We start from the raw sequence: 27,177 nt of genomic DNA on the forward strand, positions 1-27,177 counted from the left end.
CAAGGAAGCCTGGCATGCTGCAGTTCATGGGGTCACAAAGAGTTGGACTCTTCGCAACTGAACAACACACTTGAAATTAGTAATGTCTTTCTTTTCAAGTATTCTGTTTTTTGATTCTGTCGGTCTTCCTCCCTGTACTATTCTTGTGCTTTTAGCATCTGCTCCTCTTAGGCTCCCAATGTAACAGCTCTTAGGATATTGCTGTGTATTTTGTTTTGTTCTCTCCTTTTGCTTCCTTATGTATCTACCACTCTCAAACCAAATTATAATATAATACACTTGAAATTCTCCAAAATTTTCCTTAGAAACTGTATATGTGTATGTATATATATACATGTATGTGAGTGTTTTCTATATATAAAGTAATACAGCAGTATTTCTAACTGTCATTAATGAAGTATGTGATGTAGGTCAAGGACTGCATATCCATTGTTACTAATCCTCACTATTCTGTAAAATAAGTGTTGTCTGTTTTACAGATGAGGAAACTGAGGCTTATAGAGTTTATTGCTCAAGATTACAGTTTGTGGGAAATCCGGGATTTGTATCCATGTGTTTTCTGATTCCACAGCCTGTGCTTTTCAATTATAATGGAGTGTAAAAATCATGCTGAATGTGTGAGTCAGAAGATATGTGTGTGAATACTTCGTACTTTACAGTTTTCTTTGTACTTTGGGTAAAATCATTTAAGCTTGTGAGTCCTCAGCTTTTTCATCTGTAGGTAATGGACATAATAACATTTTGTTCGGGGAATTCTGTGGCAGTCCAGTGGTTACAGCTCAGTTCTTTCACTGCCATAGCCCTGTGTCCAATCCCTGACTGAGGAAAAGATACCATAAGCCACATGGTGCAATCAAAATAGTAATAATAATAATTTTTTGTTGAATCTACCTCAGGGACTCTATACACAAATCCTTTCTCTTACAACGATTATGTAATTTTTGTTCCTCAATTGCTCAGTCGTGTCTGTTTGTGACCCCATGGACTGCAGCACACCAAACTTCCCTGTCCTTCACTATATTATATTATGTAATATAATGCCGTAAAAGTACCATTCTCCTTAATGAAAATAAACGCCACAAGACAGTGAAGTTATACTTTGTATATTTTTGTACTGAGAAAAAAATAGCTATTAACCTAAAATTTAGATTAAAGTATGAGAGTAAAAAAGGATTTCTTAACCAAAGATTAAAAGCAGGCTAAAACAAAAAAAAAACCTGAGAACTTCTCTATGCATAATTTTCAAAAAGATCTACATAGTATTACTTCTGTCCTAAAATATTGTTGGTTATAACATATACCTTTGCTTTGATAATATTTTTCTTTCGTATATGTTACTTTTAAAGTATAACATACATTCAGAAAAGTGAAAAGAAAAGGACCTCCCAGGTGGTAAAGAACACACCTGCCAATGCAAGAGAAAAGTGAAAAATGTACAGCTCAAGGAGTTACATAACAAAGTCTGCACCTCTATAGCTCACACCCAGATCAAGAAGCTGAAAACTGCCAGAGACCCATCTTTTGCCACTTAGTTATATAGTCTTCTTCCTCTTCTCCACTAGTAACCAGTGTCCCGCCTTCTAACGTAATCATATGGTTTTCACCAGCTCTGTATGGATAGAATTATAAAGTTCTTTCATTTATACCTTCTTTTGCTTAACAGTTTTTGAAGCTTATGTTGTATATAACAATATTTTTCTTTTCGACATTTTCCTTTGTAAGAATATACCACCGTTTATTTCTGCATTTAACTCTGGGAGCCTGTTTCGGTTGTGTCTGTGTTAATGCAGCTATGAACATAAGTGTCTGTTAGAGCAATGTGTGTGTATTGCTATTGGGCACATACCTGAGAGTGGAATTACTGGTTCATAGCTTAAGCTACATTAACTTCAGCTAGATAATTCCAGAAAGCTTTCCAAAATGATTATACCAATATACACTTATATTAGCAGCATGTGAGGGTTATATCTTCTCCACATCCTTGCCCACACTTGGCATTATCAGTTTAATTTTAGTCACGCTGGTGGGTATGTATTATTAACGTCTCATTATTGTTTTTTTTTCTCTCTCCCCCCCCCCCATTATTGTTTTAAACTTGCTTTTCCTTGGTTATTTATGAAGTTGGACACTTTTTCATATGATTAATAATCATTTGGATATTCACTTTTGTGAATTGCCTATTCAGACCTCTATCACCGTTGTCAAGTTTTTGTTTATTTGCTTGTTAGTTTTTTGTTGGTTTTAAATGTTACAAGTAATTTTCTCCTGCTCTTGCCTTTTCAGTCTCTTAATGGTATCTTTTGGATTTCATAAATACCAATATTTAGCCATTTTCTTTATGATTAGTGTTGTTTTTTTGCCTGGTTTAACAAGTGTTCCTTACAGGAGCATCATGAATATAATATCTTCTGGAAACCTTTCTAAAATTATTTTTTAATTTCCAGATACATAGTTTATGTGATATTTATTTTTGCATGAAATATTAAGTGTTTTTTTCCCAGTTTTCAGCACCATTTATTGAAAAAGACTATCCGTTCTCTGCTGTCCCATTTTACTTGAGTTATATACATGAATCTAAGCTGGACTCCCTATTTCTTTATTCTGTTTTAATTACTCTAGTTAGAGTAATTACTCTAGCTATACACTTAGCACTGTCTTAATTACATTAGCTTTATAAAATCTTTTACTGTTTGATGAAGCAAATCTTGTCAACTTTTTATTTTTAATTAACTTTTATTGGAGTATATTTGATTTGCAGTGTTGTGTTAGTTTCTGGTGTGTGGCATAGTGAATCGGTTACACAGACACATATATCCACTCTCTTTTAGATTCTTTTCCGATATAGGTCATTACAGAGCATGGAGTAGTTCCGTGTCAACTTGTTTTTCTTCAAGAATTTCTTGGCTGTTCTTGGCTCTTTGCATTTACAGATTTGGGGATCAGCTTGTCAGTTTCAGCCAACAGCAACAGGAAGAGTGGGCTTTTTGTTAGGAAGTGCATTGACTCAGTCAATGTGGAACAGATTAACAGCTTTTTATAATAACAAATCCTTCAATCTGTAAACTTTAGTTAGATATTCTTCTATTTATATCTTTAATTTCTATTAATATCTTTATGATTTTCTTTGTAAGGTTCTTACACATCCTTTGTTAAATATTTTTGTTGTTGGCTGATATGTTATAAATGATATTTCTGAAATTTTATTTTCTTATAGGCTGTTACTGATAATACAGGATTTATTTGCATATTAATTTTGTATGTTGATCTTGTATCTTAGTAACTTGGCTAAGCTCATTCTAATAATTTATATTTTCAAGTTAAACAATTATGTTCCCGGCAAATAATGACCATCTTACTTCTTCTTTACAATCATTATACCTTTTTATTCCTTGCTACCTTTGCCTAGAATTCAAATAGAAGGTAAATAATGGGCATCCTTGTCTGTGTCTGATCTTAAAGGAGGAGATTTTCAACATTTCACCATTTTATGTAGTGTTTTGTATGGGTGTTTGTGTTCCTTTTGTTTATAGAAAGAAGTTCCTTTCTATGCCTAGTTAAGAATTTTAATAATGAGCGGGTAAAAAAAATTTTTTCAGATATTTTCTCTGTATTTATTGAGATTATATGATGGTATAACGTTTTTATTCCACTAATGTGATGAATCATATTAATTAATTTTTAAATGTTAATCCAAACTTGTGTTCCTGCCATAATTCCAGCTTGCTCATGATATATTACTCTCTTTAAATATTGGTGAAAGTGTTAGTCACTCAGTCATGTCCAATTCTTTGTGACCCTGTGCCTTGTCCAAAAATTGGTAGATTCAGTTTATTAATATTTATCTTGCCATTTGTGTTTATAAGTGAGATTGACCTGTAAGTTTCCTTGTGAGGTATTGGTATTAAGTTTATGTCTTAAAATGATTTGGGATCTGTTTCCTCTTTTTCTGTTATCTGGTAGAATTTCTGTAAAAATCAGTGTTATTTCTTACTTAAATGTTTGGTACAATTGACGTGTGAAGCTTGCGGGCCTAGAGTTTTCTTTTTGAGGAGTTTCTGATTATCAGTTCAATGTTTGCTCTGTTTTTAAATTGAAGTATAGTTGATTTACAGTGTTGTGTTAATATCTGTTGTAGAGCAAGATGATTCGGTTATACTACATGTATATATGTGTGTATATATATATACATGTTCTTTTTATATTATTTTCCGTTATATTTTAATCATGGGATATTGAATATAATCCCTTGTGCTATACAATAAGACCTTGTTGTTTATCCATCCTGTATATAGTAAGTTACACCTGCTAACCCCAGACGCCCAACCTACCCTTACCCCACTCCATGTTTCCTGGCTTTGTTTCTGTTGAAAAGTCAGCTGTTTATCCATTTATGCTGCTTTGCAAGTAATATGTTTCTTTTTCTTTGTCAGACTTTAAATTTTATCTCTCCCCCTTTCAACAATTGTCCTACATTGTACCTATGTTAGTCTTTTGTTGTAAATATTCCTTTTTACATGTTGTTCATTTTATAACATATTGCTCCTTGGTATGTGATTTGGTGACCTTTACCAGTTTGGGAGAATTCTCAGTCATTATCTCACCAAACATCACTTCCTCCTCATTTGCTTTCTCCTCTGGATCTAGGTTGTATTATGTTACATCTTACTGTGTTCTGAACATCCTTTACATGCTCTTCTCTGTTTACCCTCCTTTTGACTCTTCATACATGATTCTCAGTATTTTCTTCTAGTTTACTAATTTCCTCTTCAACTATCCTTAATACATTATTTCACCCATCACCCGATTCCTTAATTTCATTTACTGTTTTTTTTTTAGTTCTAGATTTTTCATTTGGTTCTTTTTATACATTTCTGTAGCAATTCTTTTGTATAGTTGCTATAAAAAGTCTCAATTATGTCTTAGGCACAGTGAATACATGTTAGGTGTATTAGGCAAAATTGCTTTAAAGTCTGTATCTAATACCTCTGTTATCTAGAGTCTTTGCAAGTCTTTTCTATTATTTGTGTGTGTGTGTTAATTTTATAAGGCTTCCATAACAAAGTACCACGAACTGGATAGCTTAACACAATAGATACTTGTTTCACAGTTCTGAAGGCTGGAAGTTTAAAATGAAGGTTTTAAAAGGCCATGCTCCTTCTGAGACCTATAAGAGAGAATCCTTTGTTGCTCCTTTTTCCTTTTGGTGTTTGCCAGCAATCCTTGGCATTACTGGTTTGTAGATATATCATTTTCATCTCTGCCTCTGTCATCATGCAGGATCTTTTTTCCTGTATGTCTCTATCCTCTTCCTCTAAGGACACTGTTCAAATTGAATTAAAGGTCCACTCTGGTGGCTCAGACGGTTAAGCGTCTTGTCTACAATATGGGAGACCTGGGTTCGATCCCTGGGTTGGGAAAATCCCCTGGAGAAGGAAATGGCAATCTACTCCAGTACTATTGCCTGGAAAATCCCATGGACAGATGAGCCTGGTAGGCTACAGTCCATAGGGTCGCAAAGAGTCAGATACAACTGAGCAACTTCACTTCCGTCATAGCTGATTACATCTACAACAGTTCTATTTCCAAGGAAAGTCACTTTTTGAGGGAGTAGGAATTTAGGGTTTCAACATGTCTTTTTACAGGGACACTTCATTCCATGCCATGTTGTTTTTCTCTCTTCTTGTTTATTCCATGTCTCTTCATTGTATGTCAGAATATTCTTTATCAGGGGCCAGTTTTTATTGTATATAAAAAATTCTGGACATGATGTCAAAGCTACAATGTTGTCTTCCTGTATTACTCTTGACTACACTAGCAATCTGAATTCACTGTAATCCAATTACAGGGAGTTACGTGGTTTGAAGCTTGGCTTTGCACCCTAGAAAGGCCATTATGTTTCCCACTTGCTGCTGAGATGTTGCCGTTCATGGTCTGACATTGCCAGTCTTTGGAAAAGCCTGCTTGCAAGGCTGGTTCTCTGCTAGCATCTCGGAACTTGGCTAGTAAACAGTTTTCTACGCTGATGTCAGACATCCATTAGCTGATAAGGAGGGCTCATTGTACCTACACTGTTTGTATAAATAATATGGCTTATTCTGAACATCTGCTTTCTGAGTGTCTGGAATTTTGTTATGTGTTAGGCAGAGGGTTTCCTGCATGATGCATCTCCCAATAAAAGCATTGAGTGCTGAGTCTTCATTAAGTTTATCTGGTACAAAAAGATGATGTTGCTGGAGGAATTAAGTGGATCTTGTGTGGCTCCAGTGAGAAAGGCCTTTTTTTTAATTGTAGAAAAATGTTTGTAACATAAAATGTACCATTTTAACAATTCCAGGGTACAATTTACTATACATTAAAAAAAAAATTATCTGTTTATTTTATGGCCACGGAATGTGGGCTCTTAGTTCCCCGATCAGGGATCTAACTTCTGCCCCCTGCACTGGAAGCACAGTGTCTTAACCACTGGATTGCTAGGGAAGTCCTGGTGCGCAGTTTTTAGTGTATGATTGCCTATGATTAAGTACATTCCTAGTGCCATGTGACCATCATCACTGTCCATTTCCCAGAGCTTTTTTATCATCCCAAATGGAAAGCCAACAAAGGACTTTTGAAGATTGCATCTCATTTTCTCTGAACTTTATCCCACACTTCTTTTCCTTTTTTGGATTCTCCTTTTATTTGTATTCTTTTGCTATAATCAGTCTTATCCATGTGTGCCAGTGCATGTTGAAGCTATAAGCCCTTGTAGAGAAGCACTGAGCCAGGGTCCCAACGCAGGATGTTTGTTTATCTAATTTCATAGACCAGTTTTTTTTGTTCTGATCCTGAGAGACTGTTGAAAACTCTGGTTCATCTCTTGGGTCTCAGTTGCTTTCTCCAGATTAACAGGTGCTCCTAAGAGAAGCAGCCCTCAGTGCCAGACTCACATCTCCAGGTGTCTTTCTTCTCCTGGTTTTGGCTCTGAATATAGTCCCATTCCCTTTTTCTGGCAACCCCTAACAAATTATGTAATTTAATTACTCATAGTATTTATGGCCTGTCTCTGTCTGTTTTGTTTATTGATATACCATAAGCACCTGGAACAGTATCTGACACACAGAGGTGCTCAATAAGTATTTTTTAGAGAGTGAAGTTGGCTTGGATAATTGGTTGAAGGAACAGTAAAAAGTCAAGGAGAAGGGAAATGGTAGATAACAAACCACAGAATTTATATACTTTATTCGTTTTACTTTTCCTAGATGTGTGTAAGACAAGCCATTGGAATACAAGAAGAAAATATTATAGCTTTTATTTTTTCTTTAAAGAAATTAAAAACTGAACATTATTCATGTTAAGTAAGTAGACTAACAGGTGGTCCTCTCCTTTGAATGTTGTTGTAGAGTTCTGTTACATATAAAATAGAAAATATTTTTTATTATCTCCACATTGTACACCGTCCAAGATACAGCGTGCCCAGTCTATTCCATATAAATGGTCATCCTCAGAGTTGTGCAGTGTAGCATCCTCGGGTTTATTAAGGATGACTTTGTTGCTAAAAATGAAAGATGCTGCTTATTTAAAACAGCAACAACAAGAACAAAAAGAAACCCTCATATATGCCACAGAGTCCATCAGTGGCAGGATCAGAATTTAGTCAGTTTTTTTCAATTATTCATTTATTTAGTTTTGGTTTTGCTGGGTCTTTGTTGCTGCACATGGACTTTTCTAGCTGCGGTGAGCAGGGGCGTCTCTCCGTTGCAGTGCACGGGCTTCTCACTAAGTAGCGTCTCTTGTTGCGGAGCACAGACTCTAAGCACACGGGCTTCAGTAGTTGCAGCATGCAGTTCAATAGTTGTGGTGCACAGGCTTTAGCTACTTTGCAGTATTTTGACTCCTCCCTGACTGGGGATCAAACCTGTGGCCCCTGTATTGGCAGGCAGATCCTCGTTCACTGTGCCACCAGGGAAGTCCTAGTCACAATTTTTAAGTGTTTATAACTTTGCTGTAAACGTTAAACAGGGCTAGGAAAATACGGGGTTGGGGGGAGGTCAGAGGTAACAAAAATGAAGCACTGTGTGTATAACAACGTTAATCAGTGTGCCTGAATACAAATGATTCATTGTGTCTTAGAAACTGGGATGAAATCTTAACCAGAAGATTTCCACGTGCTCATATTTCTTTCCCATGCAATCATGCACCCTAGTCCTTTCTAAGTTGTGACCTGTGTTTTCCTCACTCAACCTTTGCTAGCTGCTTCTCCATTTAACTGTGGCATTTCACTGTCAGTTTTCCCTGCCCAGCTCTATGATCTCAAAATTTAAAAGAAATTTAAGACAGTTTCTTCTCAGAAATCAAACCTGGGGACCAGTGTGTTAGAGCTTTCTTTCTTTTATTTTTGTCATTAGATCTTTTGGAGAGAAAAGTGAGAGTAGAGTTTACATGTGTGATTGAGAGGTTCAGATATAGCATATCATACAAAATACAGGAGATACAAAATGTCACTTACTGAACTGAAGAGTATATTGATTTATAGGACTCTAGTTCAGCAATTATCTAAATTGACTGTGTGTCGCAGTCGTTTGTAGGGCTTGTCAGATTGAAGATTATCGGCCCTGACCCTAGGAGTATCTGATTCAGTACGTCTGGATTGGAACCTAAGACTTTAGCATTTGTAGCATGTTCTCAGGTGGTGCTGATGCTGGTAGTCCACGGACCATACCTTGAATACCTTTCCTGTAGCTCCTAGTCTCCTTTTCAGGTAGAATAAAAATACTTGTTTTTTGTTTGCCTGCTTTGCTATGAACACGTTCTTCTCTTCCTTTAGATTGCTGTATTCTTTTTTCCCTCTTGCCTCAAACACTAATATGTATTCTCTAAAGAAAATTCCCAAAGTCATCTTACCACAACTCCTGTATCTGCTTTTCAGTTGTCTAATGTATATCAGTTCTGCATAGTGGACATACAAGCCGTCCTTCCTTTGTGCTATTCTGATATCCACAAGTGTCAGTTACAAAGGTATACTAACTGTAATTGTGTAAACTACCAACTTTACTGCTGACTCTTTAGTCCACAGATCACTACATAAATAACAGACATGCATCATGACCAGTCACCAATCATATCACTCCTTTAAGAGTCTGTCAGTGTTTTTGGTCGCTGTGTACCTGTTACTGAGATCATGCATAGAAAGCAAAATGTCCAGTTGTGTTCCCTCCTTGTCTCCCAGTGATAAACTCACATGTTTTGTAAAAGTGGATAATCAGAAGAGGGAATTGGCCAACAAAGATTAAAGCACAGCAAAGAAACAAAAGACCATACTGCTGAAAATGGAATTTGAATTGAATATAAATGGAGTTATAGAAGAATAAACTGACAGTAGAAACGTTGACACTGCTGAGGTTCAAGAGACAAGATTAGCCACCAGAGGAACTTCGTGAAAGTGAACTGACTCACATAAATAAGGAAAGTGTTTGTGGCATAAAGGATGAAGAAATGACTCTGGCCCCGTATTTTACATTGAAGGAACTCTTTGAGCTATTTCATGACCTTAAAAGTGCAAAGGGTATAACGCTGGGAGCTGATCCAACAATGATCAGCAAGTGTGACCCTCCTCCACAGCATAGAAAAGGCGCTTGCTCCCTATCTTATAGGTGCTTGCTCCCTAACTCTTATAGGGAGTTGTTACAACTCCCTATAAGTTGAAACAGGAGAAGGTGACAAGCACTATTCAGACTACTCTTAATAATGAGTTTTATAATGAAATAATACTTTAAATCTCATTGTTTGCCATTTATAGTCTACTAAATAAAGATTAGTTTTTACTGTCTTCATTTCTCCATGCATTTATAACTGATGGGGAATTTATAATGTTTTGACCAAAAAATCGTAAAGGTAATGGAACAATTGTAATTTTTCCCATTGATTATTAAAATCGCTTGCATAATTTTGGCTTATGCATGATTATTTTTATCATCCCCTACTACATGTAGAGTAGGGCCTGCCTATATATATGTGTGTGTGTGTGTGTGTGTGTGTGTGTATGAATTCATGCATGTATGTAAAGCCTTGATTTGTGTTAACTAACCTTCCCAACCTTGACACACTTAAAGTATTTGGATAGCATACTGTGATATGCAAAAGAGTCTACGAGGGTTAATGACCAGGAAGCTGTTGCCATCCCAAGTCTTGTCCAGTTGCCCCAAAGACTAGGAGATAAACATCTGAACTCATTTGAGGCCCACTGGTTAAAATGTTCCAATGTTGAGAGAATTGAAGCCCTCATAGAACTTAGTACAGTATTCTCTGTATAGTTCTGACTAACTGTATTTGACATATACTATAATACATACTTTTCATTGAGATTGCTTTAAAAAGGTAAGAACTGTGAGTTTCCTCAAAGACACATTCAGTAAATGTCTAAACTGTTTTATCGTACTTAATATTTATTGCCTTTTGACAGTCTTTAAACCATTAAACTGTGTCCTTTTTATTAGAAACGTCACAGTGTAATGAGTGTTAGAAATGCAGAGGTGAAACCGAAACTTGGCACAGGAAAGGATAAGTAGGCATGGGAAAAGATTTGTTGTCTTAGAAGAAAAGTATCTGGTAAAAATGTTTCTAATTCTTTTTTATGAGCACAAAGCAAATGAAATGAAAGGGGGCAAGATAAGAAATGAGAAACTAAATCATTTGCAGGATTTTGCATTATGATTGATGTCAACTATCCAGGTCACGTGTTTTGATAACCAAATTTTGGAAGCTAAAAAAATTAAAGTGATATTATTTTCAGCATTAGTGAGTATTATACTCTTAGCGATTGATGTTTTTGACTGGTGTAATAACATGGGTTTTGTATTCATGTGATTATAGAACATTTAACTAAACACCATCTTTTGTATCCCTTCCCTGGCACATTCCAAGGCCTCAGTGTTGTGTCTCAACCTGTTTTGTTGGAGAACATGTGCAGGTGTAATCATGAGAGTTTGCTGTTTCTTTGAATTCTAGAATTAGGTCATGTTTATAAGAAAGTAAGACTTGGAGCAGACTATTTTGATTTTTTTTTTAACCATAGGAAATCTCTATCATATGCTTTAATTAAAAAATAAGCTAGATTTTTTTAAGGTTTATTGAGATATAACTAATAACATTTTAAGATATTTAAATCATATATCATAATGATTTGATATATGTATACGTTGTAAAAGAATTCCTCTCATCTAGTTGAATTAACAAATCCATCACCTCCAGGTTTGTTTGTTTGTTTGTTTGTTTTTTTGATGAGAACATTTGAGTTCTGCTCTCTTACCAAATATCAGTTATATAATCTACTGTTATCAGCTAGAGTCACTGTGTCATACATTAGATCCTCAGACCTTATTCATCTTGTAGCTGAAGGTTTGTACCCTTTTAGCCCCCAACCCCTGAGAACCACCTTTCTACTTCTTTCTATGAGTTTGACTTTTATTCCCCCGGATTGCTCATATAAGTTATCATGCAGTATTCATCTTTCTCTTTCTGACTTATTTCACTTAGCATAATGTCCTCAATGTCCTTTATGTTGTTGCAAATAGCAGTATTTCCTTTTTTCTCATGGAGGAATAATATTCCATTATTTGTGTGTGTATCACACCTTTATCCTTTCATCTGTTGGTGGACACTTATTATGCACATCTTGGCTATTGTGAATAATTAAGCCAAGTTTTTACCTTAACCAAGTTTGTCTGAGAAATGTATTTATCATACCCAAACTATAAATTTTATTTTATCTGCTTGCTTTTATAATATTACGGTATGTGCATACATGAATGCTAACTTGCTTCAGTCATGGCTCTTTGCAACCCTGTGGACTGTAGGCCACCATGGGATTCTCCAGGCAAGAATACTGGAGTGGGTTGCCATGCCCTGCTCCAGTGAATCTTCCTGATCCAGGGATCAAACCCACATCTCCTGTGGTGCCTGCATTCCGCACAGATTCCTTACTGCTGAGCCACTGGGAAGCCCAGCACCACCTGGGAAGCTCTCAAAATTTAATTTCCATAAAAATGCAAATTTACTAGAAATTAGAAACCACTATTTCAACAGTTGTTCTTAAATTGTAGAGTTAGAGATGACTTTTTTGATGTGGACGTGTATAAACTTTTCTATGTTCAGCAAATATTTTAGAATTAATATATATTCCTTTATAATCTGACTTCTGGTGTTATTTTAAAATACAGCTTTACTTAATAAACTTAATAAAGTGTCTATTTCTCTTTTTAGAATATAAAGTTCCTTTATGACAATTGTGTAAAAACATCTTTAAAAAGATTGGATAGCTTAGCTTTTTTGATTTTTAAATACAGTAATTGTTCTAAGTTTGATCTTTTATTTTAGGACATATTGATGCATTTACATCAAAGCTTTTCCTGCTTGAAGAAATTACCTCAGAAGAATTGAAGGAAAAACTTTCAGCACTCAAGTAAGAAATTTTGTGGTAGGAATTTAAAAGCTTGTTAACATGATCATTAATTATCCTTTATCACTAAATATTGGTTTAAATTATTTATTTTCGAGACTTTCATCCTTTTATAAACTGGGGCTTTCCTCGACGCAGTTTGTGATCCATTTCACATTAATCATTTCCGTCTCCAATTAAATGTTCTAGTGGCACCAGTATTTCTACTTAAGACAAAGGAGGCTAAAACAATAGAGGAGTCTTCCATCTCAGTGAACTATGGGCACATGTATTTCACTTCTTTCCAGAGGTGGAAAAAAATAGGCCAGTCAGACTTTGAGCTCAGGGATATATACACTCATTCAGGTATTCTAACTTCTAAAAATTTGTTCTTCTACCAACTGTTAATGTACATCAGATTGAAATTAATTTAATTTGCATCTCACAACTTTCCAGAAAGAACTGGTGGTACCTTTAATCTCCATTTTATACATGAGGAAACTGGAACTTGGAGTGACTTTCCCCAGAGCGCACTGCTGAGCTAGGATGACAGCTTTGATAGTTAATATGTTTGATTCATCTGAAAGGATGGGAAATTGCCCTGACTTATATTAGTTCTGTAGTTCCAGCTTTGGGGCTTGTCATAGTTTTTGAAGGCTGCAGATTCAAGTTTGACTTCTTTGCTTATACTTAAACATCTGTTATAAGTATTACTTCTTTTGATGGGTAACTTTTTATTTACATATGTGAATAGAAAAGCTTTTCCATACATTTATGCACTGCCTCCTCTACCTTTCCCAATGAAAACCATTTTTAAATAAATAATCAAGAGAATGAATGTAGGTTTAGAAGAGATATTTAAATCAATATCTTATATTTCATTTCCTTTTATTCATTTAAAGTACCTCTCAATTTCTTTGAAATTCACCACCACCATCTCTAAAAGGCAAACTCTTCTGCAGATTAATTCTGCTAAAGACTTTTTAAACTTTTAAAACTTATTTCAAAAATTTTAAACTTATAAACTTATTAAAATGTTTATAGTTTGAGAGACTTTCCTGTCAGTCCAGTGGTTAAGACTCCATGAACCAGTGCAGGGGGGTTTGATCCCTGGTCGGGGAACTAGGATCCCATATGCTGCGTGGTATAGCCATAAAAACAAAACAAAAACATTAAAAAAAAAAAAACAAAGGGAAATACATGCTTTAAAAAAATCATAGCTTGAAGATAAAATAGTGATCTCTTTACTGACCAGTGTTCTGACTGACACAAGCCAAAATACTTTATGATTTTTAAGGGAAATCAGAAAATGGCAAAAATGAAGTGAATACTAAAATTCAGTCAAGTTAGAAATACATTTTGATATTTGTTTTATATTATTTCATCTGCTGTTTTCTTTTGTTATTGAGACATTTCTCTTCCTGAGGAGTTATAGTTCTTAAGATTAAGGTTTTTGTTCCTTAATTTTATTTGGATTTCTTCTGTTTAATAGGATTTCAAGTTTATTTAACATCCTCCAACACATTCTAAGAAAATTAAGTAGGTAAGTACTCTGGAGGTGTTTGTCATTGATATGTCTAATTTTCTTGGGTGGAAAAACTTTAAATACATCTTGTTAAGAATAGACAGAAAATAACCTAGAAGTACAAAATTTATTCTGTTGTGTCAAAGTGGAATTGTGGAAATATAAATAAGAAGGAAATATAATAGCATCTGGCTTTACTGGGCTTACAGTTAAACATTTTTTTCTGTACAGCTATTATAATGGCTTCCTATTGCCACTGTAACAAATTATCACAAACTTGATGGCTTCAGACAACACAAATTTATTCTCTTGTAGTCCTGGAGCTCAAAGATCTGAAATTCTCTTCACTGGACTAAACTTGTGTCATCAGGGCTGGCTCCTTCTGGAGGCTCTTAGGAGGCAGTTGTTTCCTTGCCTAATTTTCAGCTTCTAGTGGCTGCTTGTATTTCTTTTCTTTTTTAATTGAAATATAGTTAGTGTACAATATTATGTTAGTTTCAGGTATACTAGATAGTGATTTGATATTTGCATACATTATGAAGTGATTGCAATAAGTCTAATACCATATATCTCCATACAAGTTGTTACAATAGTATTTATTATATTCTTTATCCTGTGTGTTACATCCTTGTGACTTATTTATAATTGGAGGTTTGTACCTCCTAAAGCCCCTGTGCCTGTTTCTCCACACATATACTACCCCCAGTCAGCAACCACCCTTTTGTTTATGTATCTGTAAGTCTATCTTAATTTTATTTCTTTTGCTTTTCAGATTCCATATATACGTAAGATCATATGGTATTTGTCTTTTTCCGACCTATTTCACATGGCACAATACCTTCTAGATAACAGCCATGTTGCTGCAAATGCAATATTTCATTTTTTATGACTGAGTAGTATTCCATTGTACTTATATCACATCTTATTTATCTGTTCATCAGTAGACACTTAACTTGCTTCCGTATCTTGGTTCTTATAAATAATACTGCAGTCAACATTGGTGTTTATATATCTTTTTGATATATGATGAATACCCAAGAGTAGAATTGCTGGATCATATGACAGTTCAATTTTCAGTTTTTTGAGGTACCTCCCTACTATTTCCAATAGTGGCTGCACTAATTTATAATCCCACCAGTAGTGTACAAGGATTCCTTTTTCTCCACATTCTTGCTGACACTTACTTATTTTATTGTCTTATTGGTGATAGCCATTCTGACAGGAGTGAGGTGGTATATCATTGTGGTTTTGATTTGCATTTCCCTGATAATTAATGGTATTGGCCATCTGTATGCCTTCTTTGGAAAAATACCTATATTTCTTAGATTGTAGTCCCTTACTCCATCTCCAAAGTAACATCGTTCACATTTTTGCTTTTGTTGTTACATTGTGTCCTTAATCACATTTACAAGCCATTGATGGGTAAGGTCACAAATTATAAGTATGATTAATCCTTGTTTTTAATGATAGATTGTGAGGAAGAACTTATCCCCCATAGTACCTTTGCACTAGAAGAGTGTAAAAACAACAACAAAAAAGGAACACACAGGATGTCAGTCATATCCTTTTACCTCTTCATGTTGGTACACTGAATTCCTTAAAGCTTTCTAAAGAGAAAGGGTTTAATGGAGATTTGACAGAACTTATTATTGTGATAGTAGAGGATTATAATTAAGGGTATTTTTTTTTTTGATGTTTGATTGCCTGGGTTTATATGCAGGTCCTGCACTCAGGACTTGGGCAAATTAATTAACATCTCTAATTTTTGTTTGTCTCTAATATCAAGTTAATAATTTTATCCCTTCAAGATTTGTTGTGTAGGATTTAATGACAAAAAGGACATAAACAGTGCAACAGTTAGTTCATGATAAACACTCAGTACCTATTAACTGCTTCAGTTCAGTTCAGTCGCTTAGTCGTGTCCGACTCTCTGTGACCCCATGAGTCGCAGCACGCCAGGCCTCCCTGTCCATCACCAACTCCCGGAATTCACTCAGATTCACGTCCATCAAGTCAATGATGCCATCCAGCCATCTCTTCCTCTGTTGTCCCCTTCTCCTCCTGCCCCCAATCCCGCCCAGCATCAAAGTCTTTTCCAGTGAGTCAACTCTTTGCATGAGGTGGCCAAAGTACTGGAGTTTCAGCTTCAGCATCATTCCTTCCAAAGAAATCCCAGGGCTGATCTCCTTCAGAATGGACTGGTTGGATCTCCTTGCAGTCCAAGGGACTCTCAAGAGTCTTCTCCAGCACCATAGTTCAAAAGCATCAATTCTTCAACGCTCAGCTTTCTTCACAGTCCAACTCTCACATGCATGACCACTGGAAAAACCATAGCCTTGACTAGACGAACCTTTGTTGGCAAAGTAATGTCTCTGCTTTTCAATATGCTATCTGGGTTGGTCATAACTTTTCTTCAAAGGAGTAAGCGTCTTTTAATTTCATGGCTGCAATCACCATCTGCAGTGATTTTGGAGCCCAAGAAAATAAAGTCTGACGCTGTTTCCACATCTATTTCCCATGAAGTGATGGGACCAGATGCCATGATCTTCGTTTTCTGAATGTCAGGGCCTCTCATATTGTGATTGTTCTGTTAACTGTTTCTGCCGCTTTATTTTAAACTTTTCAGTGCAGTGTGTCACATTCGCCTTTCTATCTGTTCACCTATTAGTAGACAGAAAGTAGGTACAGTGCTTGTTTAATTAAATGTTGTGTATAGAAATGGTATGTATATGTTCTTACATACTCATATGTCTGTGTACTTTTCGTTATGTGCTGTCCAGGAATTAGAGAATTAGGGAGACTATTTGTTTCGCATTAAATTATTGAAAACTTCCAAATTGACTGATATAACAATGAAAAGAAAGTAATTATATATCCTGAACTTGGAATAAGAACTAAAACTAGTTGCTGAAAAGCCATGAAAATAGATTAGAAGATTCTTAAATCTTATTTGATCATCAGAGTGTTTTTAGAGATGATGTCCCATTCCCCTAATTGTTTTTTTTTTAATTTTGTTAATAGATCATGATTAAGAAAGTGCTATTGAAATTGACACAGTGAATCAGTCAGTTGAGTTTTACTGTGAATTTAGTTTGCAGGAGGGTTCCTACTTGTTGTCTCACGCCGCAGAAGATTCTTCGCTCTTGATCTACAAAACCTCTGATGGAAAAGTTACTAGGACAGCATACAATTTGCATAAAACACATTGCAGCCTTCCTGGTGTGCCTTCCAGCCTCTCAGTTCCCTGGGTCCCTTTAGATCCCAGTCTCTTATTACCATATCATATCCATCATGGAAGAATACCTTGTACTTTTCCACCTAAGTCACTGGGTCCCACAGCACAACAAAAGGTAGGATCTTTTCTGAAATAAAATGTTCCACTCGGTTGTTTATTATTAATCTACTTCACTAACTATGTATTTCAACCTGATGTCCATATTTGCCATGTTAATCACAACACCATTCTAAAAACAATGTTTATTGGTAGGATAGGTAAAGTTGTATGCTCTTGTGAACCCAGTCATTTTAGCAGAACTTTCTGTTTTTTGTAAGGTTTATAGTCAACTAAAGAAAATTCTATTAGCCTGCCCAATGAGGGCATAAGCAAGACAACCACATAGTTAAAGCCCTATGTTCCTATGAAAAGCAGAGTTATAATTTTTTTGCAGTTTTTATGTGTACTTTTTTATTTCATGAAATATTTGAGGCAATTTGCAGAAGAATACATAGAATAAAATTATGGTGATGCAATTAAAAATTGATAAGTAGGATATGGAAAAATATAAAAGCAAGTGTTAGTAATTAGTGACTGCAGTGCCTTATTAAAAGTACAATAAAATGTTAAGTAAATTGTGTTTTAATGCTAAGTATTTTTTATAACTCAATATTTTAGTTATAACTAATGTTATACTCTTTATAGCATCCTTCCTAGAAATAACAGTTGAATGATATTTCTCAGAAACTTTTGTAAAACCACGGTTAGAGATACTGTTTACCATGTAGCCCATTCTTTATATCATGTAAGAAGTTCCAGTTCGAGTTAGTTGAAGGCAAACTTTTCTTCTCTGTGAGTGAATCCGACTTTTCCTTCCCTGCTGCCAAAAATCTTTGAGTCGAAATTATTGATTCCTCTATTCTTCTCAATATTTCACTCAACATGTATTGCTTTTATATCATGTGGATATTTTTTTTTTCTTTCTGTATTAATCTGCAAATGTCCAAAATTCCTTTGGAGAAATAGCTAGAATGCAGATATTGAGGATTATTTTGTAATTTACAGTGGTTTTCTGGTTTACAAAAGTTGTTTATATTTTTCAATTCTCCACTCTTATTATTGAGAGAATCCTTTTAGAAATGACAACTTCTTGTACATTGTTAACTTTGGCCAAGAAAACACATAAATGTGGTTAATTAGTTGGAACAAGTGAAAGAATAGACTTGTGAAAATAGACAAGTGAAAGAATAGACAAGTGAAAGAATGAGTTGTCAGTATTTTAAGCCATTTTAGCTACAGTTTTTGTTGGGTATTTTTCAGTTTTCACTTCAAACTGGAGTCTTATTTTCTCTTCCTGTCACATTTATTCTTTGTATCTTTCTTCTCCTTTGGACTCTTGTGTTTTTCTTAGTCGTTGTCTGTTTCTCCAGTTCATAATTTCTTCTCCGTCTTTACCATCGCTGACCTTCTCATAGTTCCTTTCCCTCGCTTCTTAGTTTTCATTTCTTCTTTTCCACTGTCCTTCAGTTTCGTTATTGTAAGCACATTGTTCTAAAGGTCTGTCATTCCTTCATTTCCTCATTTAACATTTCAGACTTTTCCAGATTCAACACAGAAGAGTGATTTTCCTTTTCACTTCTCTCGGTTTACCCCGGTTTGTCTGCTTTCCTGATTGTTATTTGAAAATGTCATACTTTAAAACTGTCAGATTAAAGCTTGCTTAGAGGCAGTTAAGTGGCTAGAGGCTAAAAATATATAAAGGACAATTTGCAGGGTAATTATTCCATGTGTAAACAATAGAGTTGACTGTATTGTAAACATGTTAAACTGTCCTGTTCTTTGCTTCTTCTCCTAGACTGGTGGAACAAGAATGCCTACCCGAAGCCACAGGAATTCAGTTTCCGTGGAAACGAAAAGCCTGCCTGCTCAGCAAGTTGAAAATGAAGGAGTGGCTTCAAGTAAAAGAAAAATAACTTAAAGACTATACCATGGAAAACAAAGAAAAACCAGTTATCACAACATTTAGTTTAGAAAAATTTGAGGGAAAATATACCTGAAAGATCTGTAGGCAACAGCAATGTTTTTGTTTTACTGTCCTTGAGAGTTCTTAGAGTGCCTTAAAAAAAAACAAAAAAACCGCTTTGACTATGTGAAGCAGTGTTCCAACTCAAACAGGCTAATATGCCCTTAACACCTGAGGTTTGAGGAGAGTATAGATATGTTTTAGCATTATTGTGGCAGGGAAATGTAGAGAGAAGAAAATATTTTTATACTAGACCTTTAGCAAAAAATTGTAAGTAGGAAAATAATCTGCTCTTTCAAGAGCAATATTTATCATAATGTATTAGATTAATCCTGGAGGAGGAAATAGCAACCCATTCCAGTATTCTTGCCTGGAGAATCCTATGGACAGGAGAACCTGGCAGGCTACGGTCCATCGGGTCGCAAAGAGTCGGACATGACTTAACAACTGCACATTAGGTTAATCATTTCAGTTGTAATGCTGGTCTATTGGGGTTTGCTCAAAAGGTTAAATCTTGGTACTGTCAGAGATAATTTTGATTTACATAAACCCTATTTCTGACCCATCTGACAGTTTTTCTCTACTGATTTAAAATGATGATTGTTGCAGATTACGAAGTTAATACCTTTAAAAACTGGTGAAATTCCATTGCAGAAGCCAAAAAGAAAAAGCTCTGTGCCTATGAAAATTCACAAGGAAGTTAACAGTGTTTTGTTGGGCAATCATCAGTTTGTTTAAAAAAAAGCTTGTGGTGTAACAGGTTTGGTGACTGCCTCTGTCCCTTGGCACAAATCCTGGCTAGGTGTTGAAATACACTACTAAAAACAAACAGATGAGTGTATTTTCCAGAGAAATCTCATATTTCAGCTAGAAAGACTAACGTGTGGTAAAACAGAAGCTCTTTTTCCTCATCTATACTAATTGATTTAAAATTTTCAGGACCATGAGGGTGAATTTAGGAAAGGGCCAGTCGTTTAATGTTATTATAGCCAACTATTTGTACTTATGAAGGGATGAACTCATTTAGTTTTTGTATTCCTATTCTTTAATCTGCACTAAATATGTGTATCATTTATAAAATATAAGCTTTATAATCCAAGGGAAAATTTTGTTTTTGGAATTTTTTATGCATTTTATATTAATATAAGAAATTAGCCCCAGCAGCCTTCTCAGCTGTTGTAAGTAGCATTTAAATATTCTTTTTACTACCAAGTTTTGTTTTGAGTTTTTTGGTTGGTTATATAATATTTTAATGACTAGTTTTTAATGAAATTGACTTATGTATTTTAATATATAGTTTCCTCATCCTGCCATTCCCTTTTTAAAATATTGAGCTTTGTTTCAAGTGGTCATGATTTTTTTTTTTACTTTTGTCACATACCCATATTTCCTGAAATACTCCACTTCTGAGTCATTTGGCAGTGAACCAGGGGAAAGGCAGGGATTCCCTAGTAATTTGCTCTTTTAGAAAAGCTAAGCAATGATTGCTTCAGACTTCTGAATACCAGAAAGACATGGCTTTCATTTTTTTAGTATTAGTTTTTACTTAATAAAATGTGTGGTCTTACAAGAGATTATTTTAAAATTATCTTAGACATCTATTAGAGTAACTCTGATAATATATATAAAGCTAGTTTTTGGTTTCCACTTGTGCTGAGTCAAGCTTCTTTTTTCTAATGTATATTTGAACTTGTCTTGTGTTCTTTTTATTGATTTTTAGTACTGAGAATGTATAAGCAAGAAAGTGACATTGACAGTATGAGCAAAGATGTTTTAAAAAAAAAAACAGTCAGTGTTGGCAAAGATATAATGAGCCTGGCCCACTTACATCTCTGTGGTGAAGGTATAAACATTTCATTCAGTAAATGTTTGAGTGTACCTGTGTGCCACACAACCTAAAATTGGTCCCCATGTTTACTCTCATAAAATTCTTACTCATATATCAGAATATTTGTTTATTTTACTTATTACTATCTTTCTTCTTAAATAGACTACAAGCTATGCCAAGGTGGGGCATATTTGTTTTGTTCCCTTGTGTATAACATACATAATACATAGTCTCTCAGTAGATAGAACTTGAATATATGAATAGATGAATATCTCAGTATCGAAGATAGATTTTGGTCTTCCCATAAGCTAACCTTCTAGTGGAAGACACAATACTGATCTTTGTGGTAAGTACCCCCAAAAAGTAAAGTAAGGAAGTCATCTAACCAGGACCTGATAATTAAGGAGGAAGTTCTGGATAAACCTTGAGCTGAGCCTCTAAAAATAAGTAAGAGTTACAAGGAAAGAATGAAAAGTCTTCCACACAGAAAGAAAGCAGCATATGCAGAGGTGAAAGCCAGCCAGAGTGTAGGCTGTGAACGTGGGAGACGAGAGAAAAAGCCATAGGACAGGAGCAGGCGCACTGTGCTACGGCATTTGAATTTTGTCCTCTGCAGTGTGGGAACTAGTAGTGATTTTTAATAAAAATAAATAACATGATCAGGTATAATTTTGAAAAAGTTCTTGTTGGCATTAGTGTAGAGAATGGAATGGAGCTGGGAAAGACTGTAGGGAAGTAGAAAAGTGCAAAGTTATAATAATTGAAAATGAATTAAAGTAATAAAAATAGGATCAGGCTCAAGTGATAAGAGAAAAAAACTGACAACCTGATGATACAGTTGGTAGGGGGAGTAAAATATGGCTTCCAGGTTCCTCATGGGATACTTTGTAAATACGCTACTTAGAAAGTATGGAGAGGAGTGTGACTAGAGCAAGAGAGCTTGCTTAACACGTTCATTTCCTTTCACCAGTTGTATCCCTTGAATTCTGGGCTGGGTGTGCTATTATTACTGTATAATAAATAAACTATTACTATCCCACACTAGCTAGGACACAGAAGCAGCAGATGCCCACTGACAGATGAACAGACAAGCTGTGGTACATATATACAATGGAATGTTACTCAGCTATAAAAAGGAACACATATGAGTCAATTCTAATGAAGTGGATGAACCTAGAGCCTATTATACAGAGTAAAGTAAGTCAGAAAGAGAAAGATACTTTATATTAACCCGAATCTAGAAAGATGATACTGACAAACCTAATTGCAGGGCAACAAAGGAGATGCAGATACAAAGAACAGTTATGGACACAGTGGGGGAAGGAGAGGATGGGATGAAATGAGACAGTAACTGTGAAACATACATTACCGTATGTAAAATAGATAGCCAGTGGGAATTTGCTATATGACACAGGGAGATCAAATCCAGTCCTTTGTGACACCTAGAGGGGTGGGAAGGGGTGGGAAGTAGGAGGGAATTTTAAGACGGAGAGCATATAATGTATCCCTATGGCTAATTCATGTTGATATATGGCAGAAACCAACACAATATTATGAAACAATTATCTTCCAATTGGAAATAATTTTAAAAAATTAGCCCATAACTTAGCTACTTAAAATCACGAATTGTTATTATTTTTTTTAAGAGTAGGTATGTTTTAAGACTCTTTTTTAAAATTTGTTTATTTTTGGCCCTGCTAGGTCTTCATTGCTGCACATAGGCTTTCTCTAGTTGCAGAGAGCCAGGGCTGCTCTATGGCAGTGCATGGGCTTCTCGTTGCAGTGGCTTCTCTTGTGGAACACAGGCTCTAGGCTCATGGGCTTCAGTAGTTGCAGCATGTGGGCTCAGTAGTTGTGCTGCAAAGGCTTAGTTGCTCCTTGGCATGTGGAATCTTCCCAGACCAGGGATTGAGCCCGTGTCCCCTGCATTGACAGGTGGATTCCTATCCACTTTAAGAAGCACACTCCAGTATGGCAGTGCCACACCATTGCCATGGGTCTCAGAACCCTCCCAAACCCTGCATTAAGGCAACATCTGCTCCATCCCAGCTTTACCAACACAGATTAGCCTTTCTTGTCCCTACCTGCATGTTTTTACCACGTAAAGCTATATCTTCTTGCATTTATTAACACCTGTCAAAACTTTGTCCTCTCTTTAATTGATAGTCCAGATTTGAGCATCATTTGGGTGTATTATACCAGTCTCTTGAGATTTAATGATAATACTGGTTTCTGCCTTAAGGGGATTTCCTAACCTAGTTGGGGAGATAAGTATACACAATTAGCTGTAATACAGAGAGGGATATCCAAGTAGCACAATAGTGACAGGAGTAAGAAAAGGGGATAATTAGAAGTAAGGCAAACTCATGGTAGGAATAACCTTTAAGCTATGTTTGAAAAACAAGTAAAATACTAATGTGGATAAAGAGGAAGCAAAGCATTAGAGCATGAGAGAAATTTTCATGAAAAGAGCTGATTTTAGGAAGTAGCTAATATGCTCATTTAATAAGCATGAGGGTAAAGGATGATAAAAGTCCCTATAGTCAAAGCTATGGTTTTTCCAGTAGTCATATATGGATGTGAGAGTTGGACCATAAAAAAGGCTGAATGCCAAAGAATTGATGCTTTGAAATTGTGATATTGGAGAAGATTCTTGAGGGTCCCTTGGACAGCAAAGAGATCAAACCAGTCAATCCTAAAGGAAATCAACCCTAAATAATATTCACTGGAAGAACTGATGCTGAAGCTCCAACACTTTAGCCACCTCACATAGGGCCAACTCATTGGAAAAGGCCCTGATGCTGGGAAAGATTGAAGGCAAAGCAAGAAGAGGGCAGCAGAGGATGAGATGGTGAGATAGCCTCACTGACTCAATGGACATGAATTTGGGCAAACTGGGAGATAATGAAGGACAGGGACACCTGGTGTGTTGCAGTCCATGGGGTGACAGAGTTGGACACGACTTAGCAGCTGAACAACAACAAAGGATGATAAATGGAGGATGAAGTTGAGTTAAGTTAAAGCTTGGTAGTGGAAGGGATTGACGATTATTCCCAGATAGTTTGATTTGATTCTAAAAGCAATGAAGAGGGAATTCCCTGCCAGTCCAGTGGTTAGAACTCTACACCTTCACTGCTAGGGGCAGTACTAAGATCCCACAAGCTATGCAGCATGGCCAAAATAATAATAATAAATTTATAAAGTAAAGAGATATTGAAGGCTTTTTGAGCAAGATAATATCATTTGTAAGAGTTACAATATGATTTATTCAGAAAGGAGAAAGACTTCATATTATTTTGTATTATGAAAATATTAGAGGGAGAATATGGATGGGGTAAAAAGACAACTAGTTATGTTTTCAACCAAATGTTGGCAGTATCCTACAGAACCTATAGACTGAAGATGTGGGTCTGCAACTTAGGAGAAACAGGAAAGTTAGGGGCCCACCTTTGGGCTGACATACTAAGAAACTGGGACATGTCTGGAACCAAGGTGGCCTTTTTTCTTTTCTTTCCTCCCCTTCCCCCTTTTCTTGGCTCAAGTAGCTGGGAGTTTGGTTATATACCAAATTAATTGAGCAAGCAAATACACCGAGAATAATGGGAAAAACCCTGTGGTATTGATCTGGAATTGGAAATGAATTCATGGTACTTAATAGAGAGATGGTGAAATAGATATGTGTCTACATATGCATCCATACTGCCTAATTCTGCTGATAGGGTCTAGAAGCAATAGCACTCTGGTAGTAATGAACATACCTAGCACCAGTATCCAGACCTTCTAAGTCCCATTCATCACTAAAATAAACTAATGCTCCTTGGAGAAATTACTAGTTCTGAGAATGGGGAAGGGAAACTATAAAATGAACCTGGAGGGCTTCCCTGGTGGTTGAGTAGTTGAAGAGCCTGCCTACCAATACAGGAGACTCTACATACTGCACCACCACTGTTGAGCCTGCACTCTAAAGCCCAAGAACTGCAACTGCAGAGCCCACTTGCTGCAACTACTGAAGTCCAGACACCCTAGAGCCCCTGTTCCATGAGAGAAGCCTGTGTACCACAACTAGAGAGTAGCTCCCGCTCGCCACAACTAGAGAAACCCCGTGCAGCAATGAAGACAACACAGCCAAAAATAAATAAATAAAATTATTAAAAGAAGATGAACCTGGAACATCAGCTTGTGGATGTGCTCACAGAATGATGGTTCCATGTCAAGAGAACACAGGAGCTAGCTTAAAGGAGTCCCCAGGTCTGGTGACATTTGAGCAGGAATTAATGATATAACAGATTGAAATCCTTTGAGTAAAATAGTAGTCCACAAGTTCATACTTATATGAATGAATTAAAAATGGGGCAAAAGGGAATATTCTGTAGTAGAATGTCAATATACTAGAGAGAATGATGGAATTAGCTCACCAATTTGCAACCATTACAATAATAAGCTAAAAACCATCAAAGTGCTAAATGCAATGGGTGAAAACTTGATAGCAGATGAGAATATTTGAGTAATCATAAAGAATCTCACTGCCAGGTAGTTATTAATAATAAGCATAACATGCTTATTAGTTTACTTAATTCTTAAACCTTGCAGAAACTTTTAACCAAGTGCTTAAAGTTGGTATCACCAGTAATGAGAAAAATCAGCAATGTGTGTTTCTAGGTGTGTACCTAAAACCCATTTTTGTGGTATGTTCTTGCCAAATATACATAAATTATAAGGAAATACCAGGGAAACCCAAAGGCATAGTCTGTAAAGTAATTGGCCAGTAATCAAAAAAAGTCATGATCGTGAAAGAAAGAGAACACTGGAGGACTGTTGTATCTTTGTTCATTTCCTTTCATGTGGTTATGTCAGAGCATGACCTGTACTTAGGAAATAGACACTCAAGTATAACATGGTAATGAGACATCATGTCTACAAACTTAGCCTCAAATTGGAGGGACTTGAGCAGAGAAAGGTTAACAGGGAGTCTTGGTGAAAGGTGTATAGGAGCTATATGTACTATTTCTACAGCTTCTTTATAAATTTGGGATTATTTTAGAGAAAGTTTATGAAAAATGTATTGTTCCAGTTTCAGGTATTATAGGAAGGTCAAGAAGGATGAAGACTGAGGGGAAAAGACTAATTAGATTTAATAATCAATCAGGCAATAGAAGTGCCTAAATGAAATGGCAGGGGTAAAGGAATTAGGGGCTCATGTTTTGAGAGTCCCAGACATGAAAATTCCTTACAGTTGAACACCCTAAAAACAAAATTTTTCTGCTTTAAATTCCTACTCTGCCTATTATAATACCAGATAATGAATTTCAGCTGTTTACCTACATTATTCTCTTTCAAGTATTTTGTAAAAGTCCTTAAACAGATGCTCCTTGGAGGCAACAATTACATTTGTATACATGTATGTCTAACCTAAGACCAAACTCAGGACTAGCCAAGCCTCCAGATGTACCATCGACACCTACTAAGTTGTGCTGATAAGAGCCTCCCCATATTCCATGTAGCTAAAGTGAAGTCACTCAGTTGTATCTGACTCTTTGTGACCCCATGGACAGTAGCCTACCAGGCTCCTCTGTCCATGGGATTTTCCAGGCAAGACTACTGGAGTGGGCTGCCATTTCCTTCTCCAGGGGATCTTCCCAACCCAAGGACTGAACCCAGGTCTCCTGCATTGCAGACAGACGCTTTACCGTGTGAGCTACCAGCTAAATTGTCTGTAACTCAGTCTTAGATCCTTTACTCACAAGGGCAAGTCTATGGGCAGCTATGAACCCTGCGCAAGAAAAGAAGTTTAAAAGCTTGTATTTAGGGAATTCCCTGGCAGACCAGTGGTTAGAACTCTACACTTTCACTGCTGAGAGCCAGAGTTCAATCTCTGGTTGTGGAACTAAGATCCCATGAGGCCCATCCCCCCATTCCCCCCCCCCCACAAAAGAACAATTTAAAAAAAATTTTTTGAATAAAAATAAAAATTCATATTTATTAAAGGCCATACATCCGCTGGATCATGGAAAAAGCAAGAGAGTTCCAGAAAAACATCTATTTCTGCTTTCTTGACTATGCCAAAGCCTTTGACTGTGTGGATCACAATAAACTGTGGAAAATCCTGAAAGAGATGGGAATACCAGACCACATAACCTGCCTCTTGAGAAATCTGTATGCAGGCCATGAAGCAACA

At 36.0% G+C, this 27,177-nt stretch overlaps 1 protein-coding gene across 6 annotated transcripts in view; it reads left to right on the forward strand.

Moving 5' to 3' along the window:
• ICE2 (interactor of little elongation complex ELL subunit 2) overlaps positions 1-20,821 on the forward strand; it is a 65,713-nt gene extending 44,892 nt beyond the window's left edge. For all 6 annotated transcript variants that reach the window (XM_069596325.1, XM_069596329.1, XM_069596327.1 and 3 more), the window contains 4 exons: positions 12,352-12,436; positions 13,905-13,955; positions 17,029-17,287; positions 19,007-20,821. In XM_069596325.1, coding sequence (XP_069452426.1) covers positions 12,352-12,436; positions 13,905-13,955; positions 17,029-17,287; positions 19,007-19,129 — 518 coding nt within the window. In that variant the 3' untranslated portion in view covers positions 19,130-20,821. The remainder of the gene's footprint in view (positions 1-12,351; positions 12,437-13,904; positions 13,956-17,028; positions 17,288-19,006) is intronic.
• Positions 20,822-27,177: the final 6,356 nt, after the last annotated feature.

Source organism: Ovis canadensis, chromosome 7, assembly GCF_042477335.2.
Source record: "Ovis canadensis isolate MfBH-ARS-UI-01 breed Bighorn chromosome 7, ARS-UI_OviCan_v2, whole genome shotgun sequence".
NCBI lineage: Eukaryota > Metazoa > Chordata > Mammalia > Artiodactyla > Bovidae > Ovis > Ovis canadensis.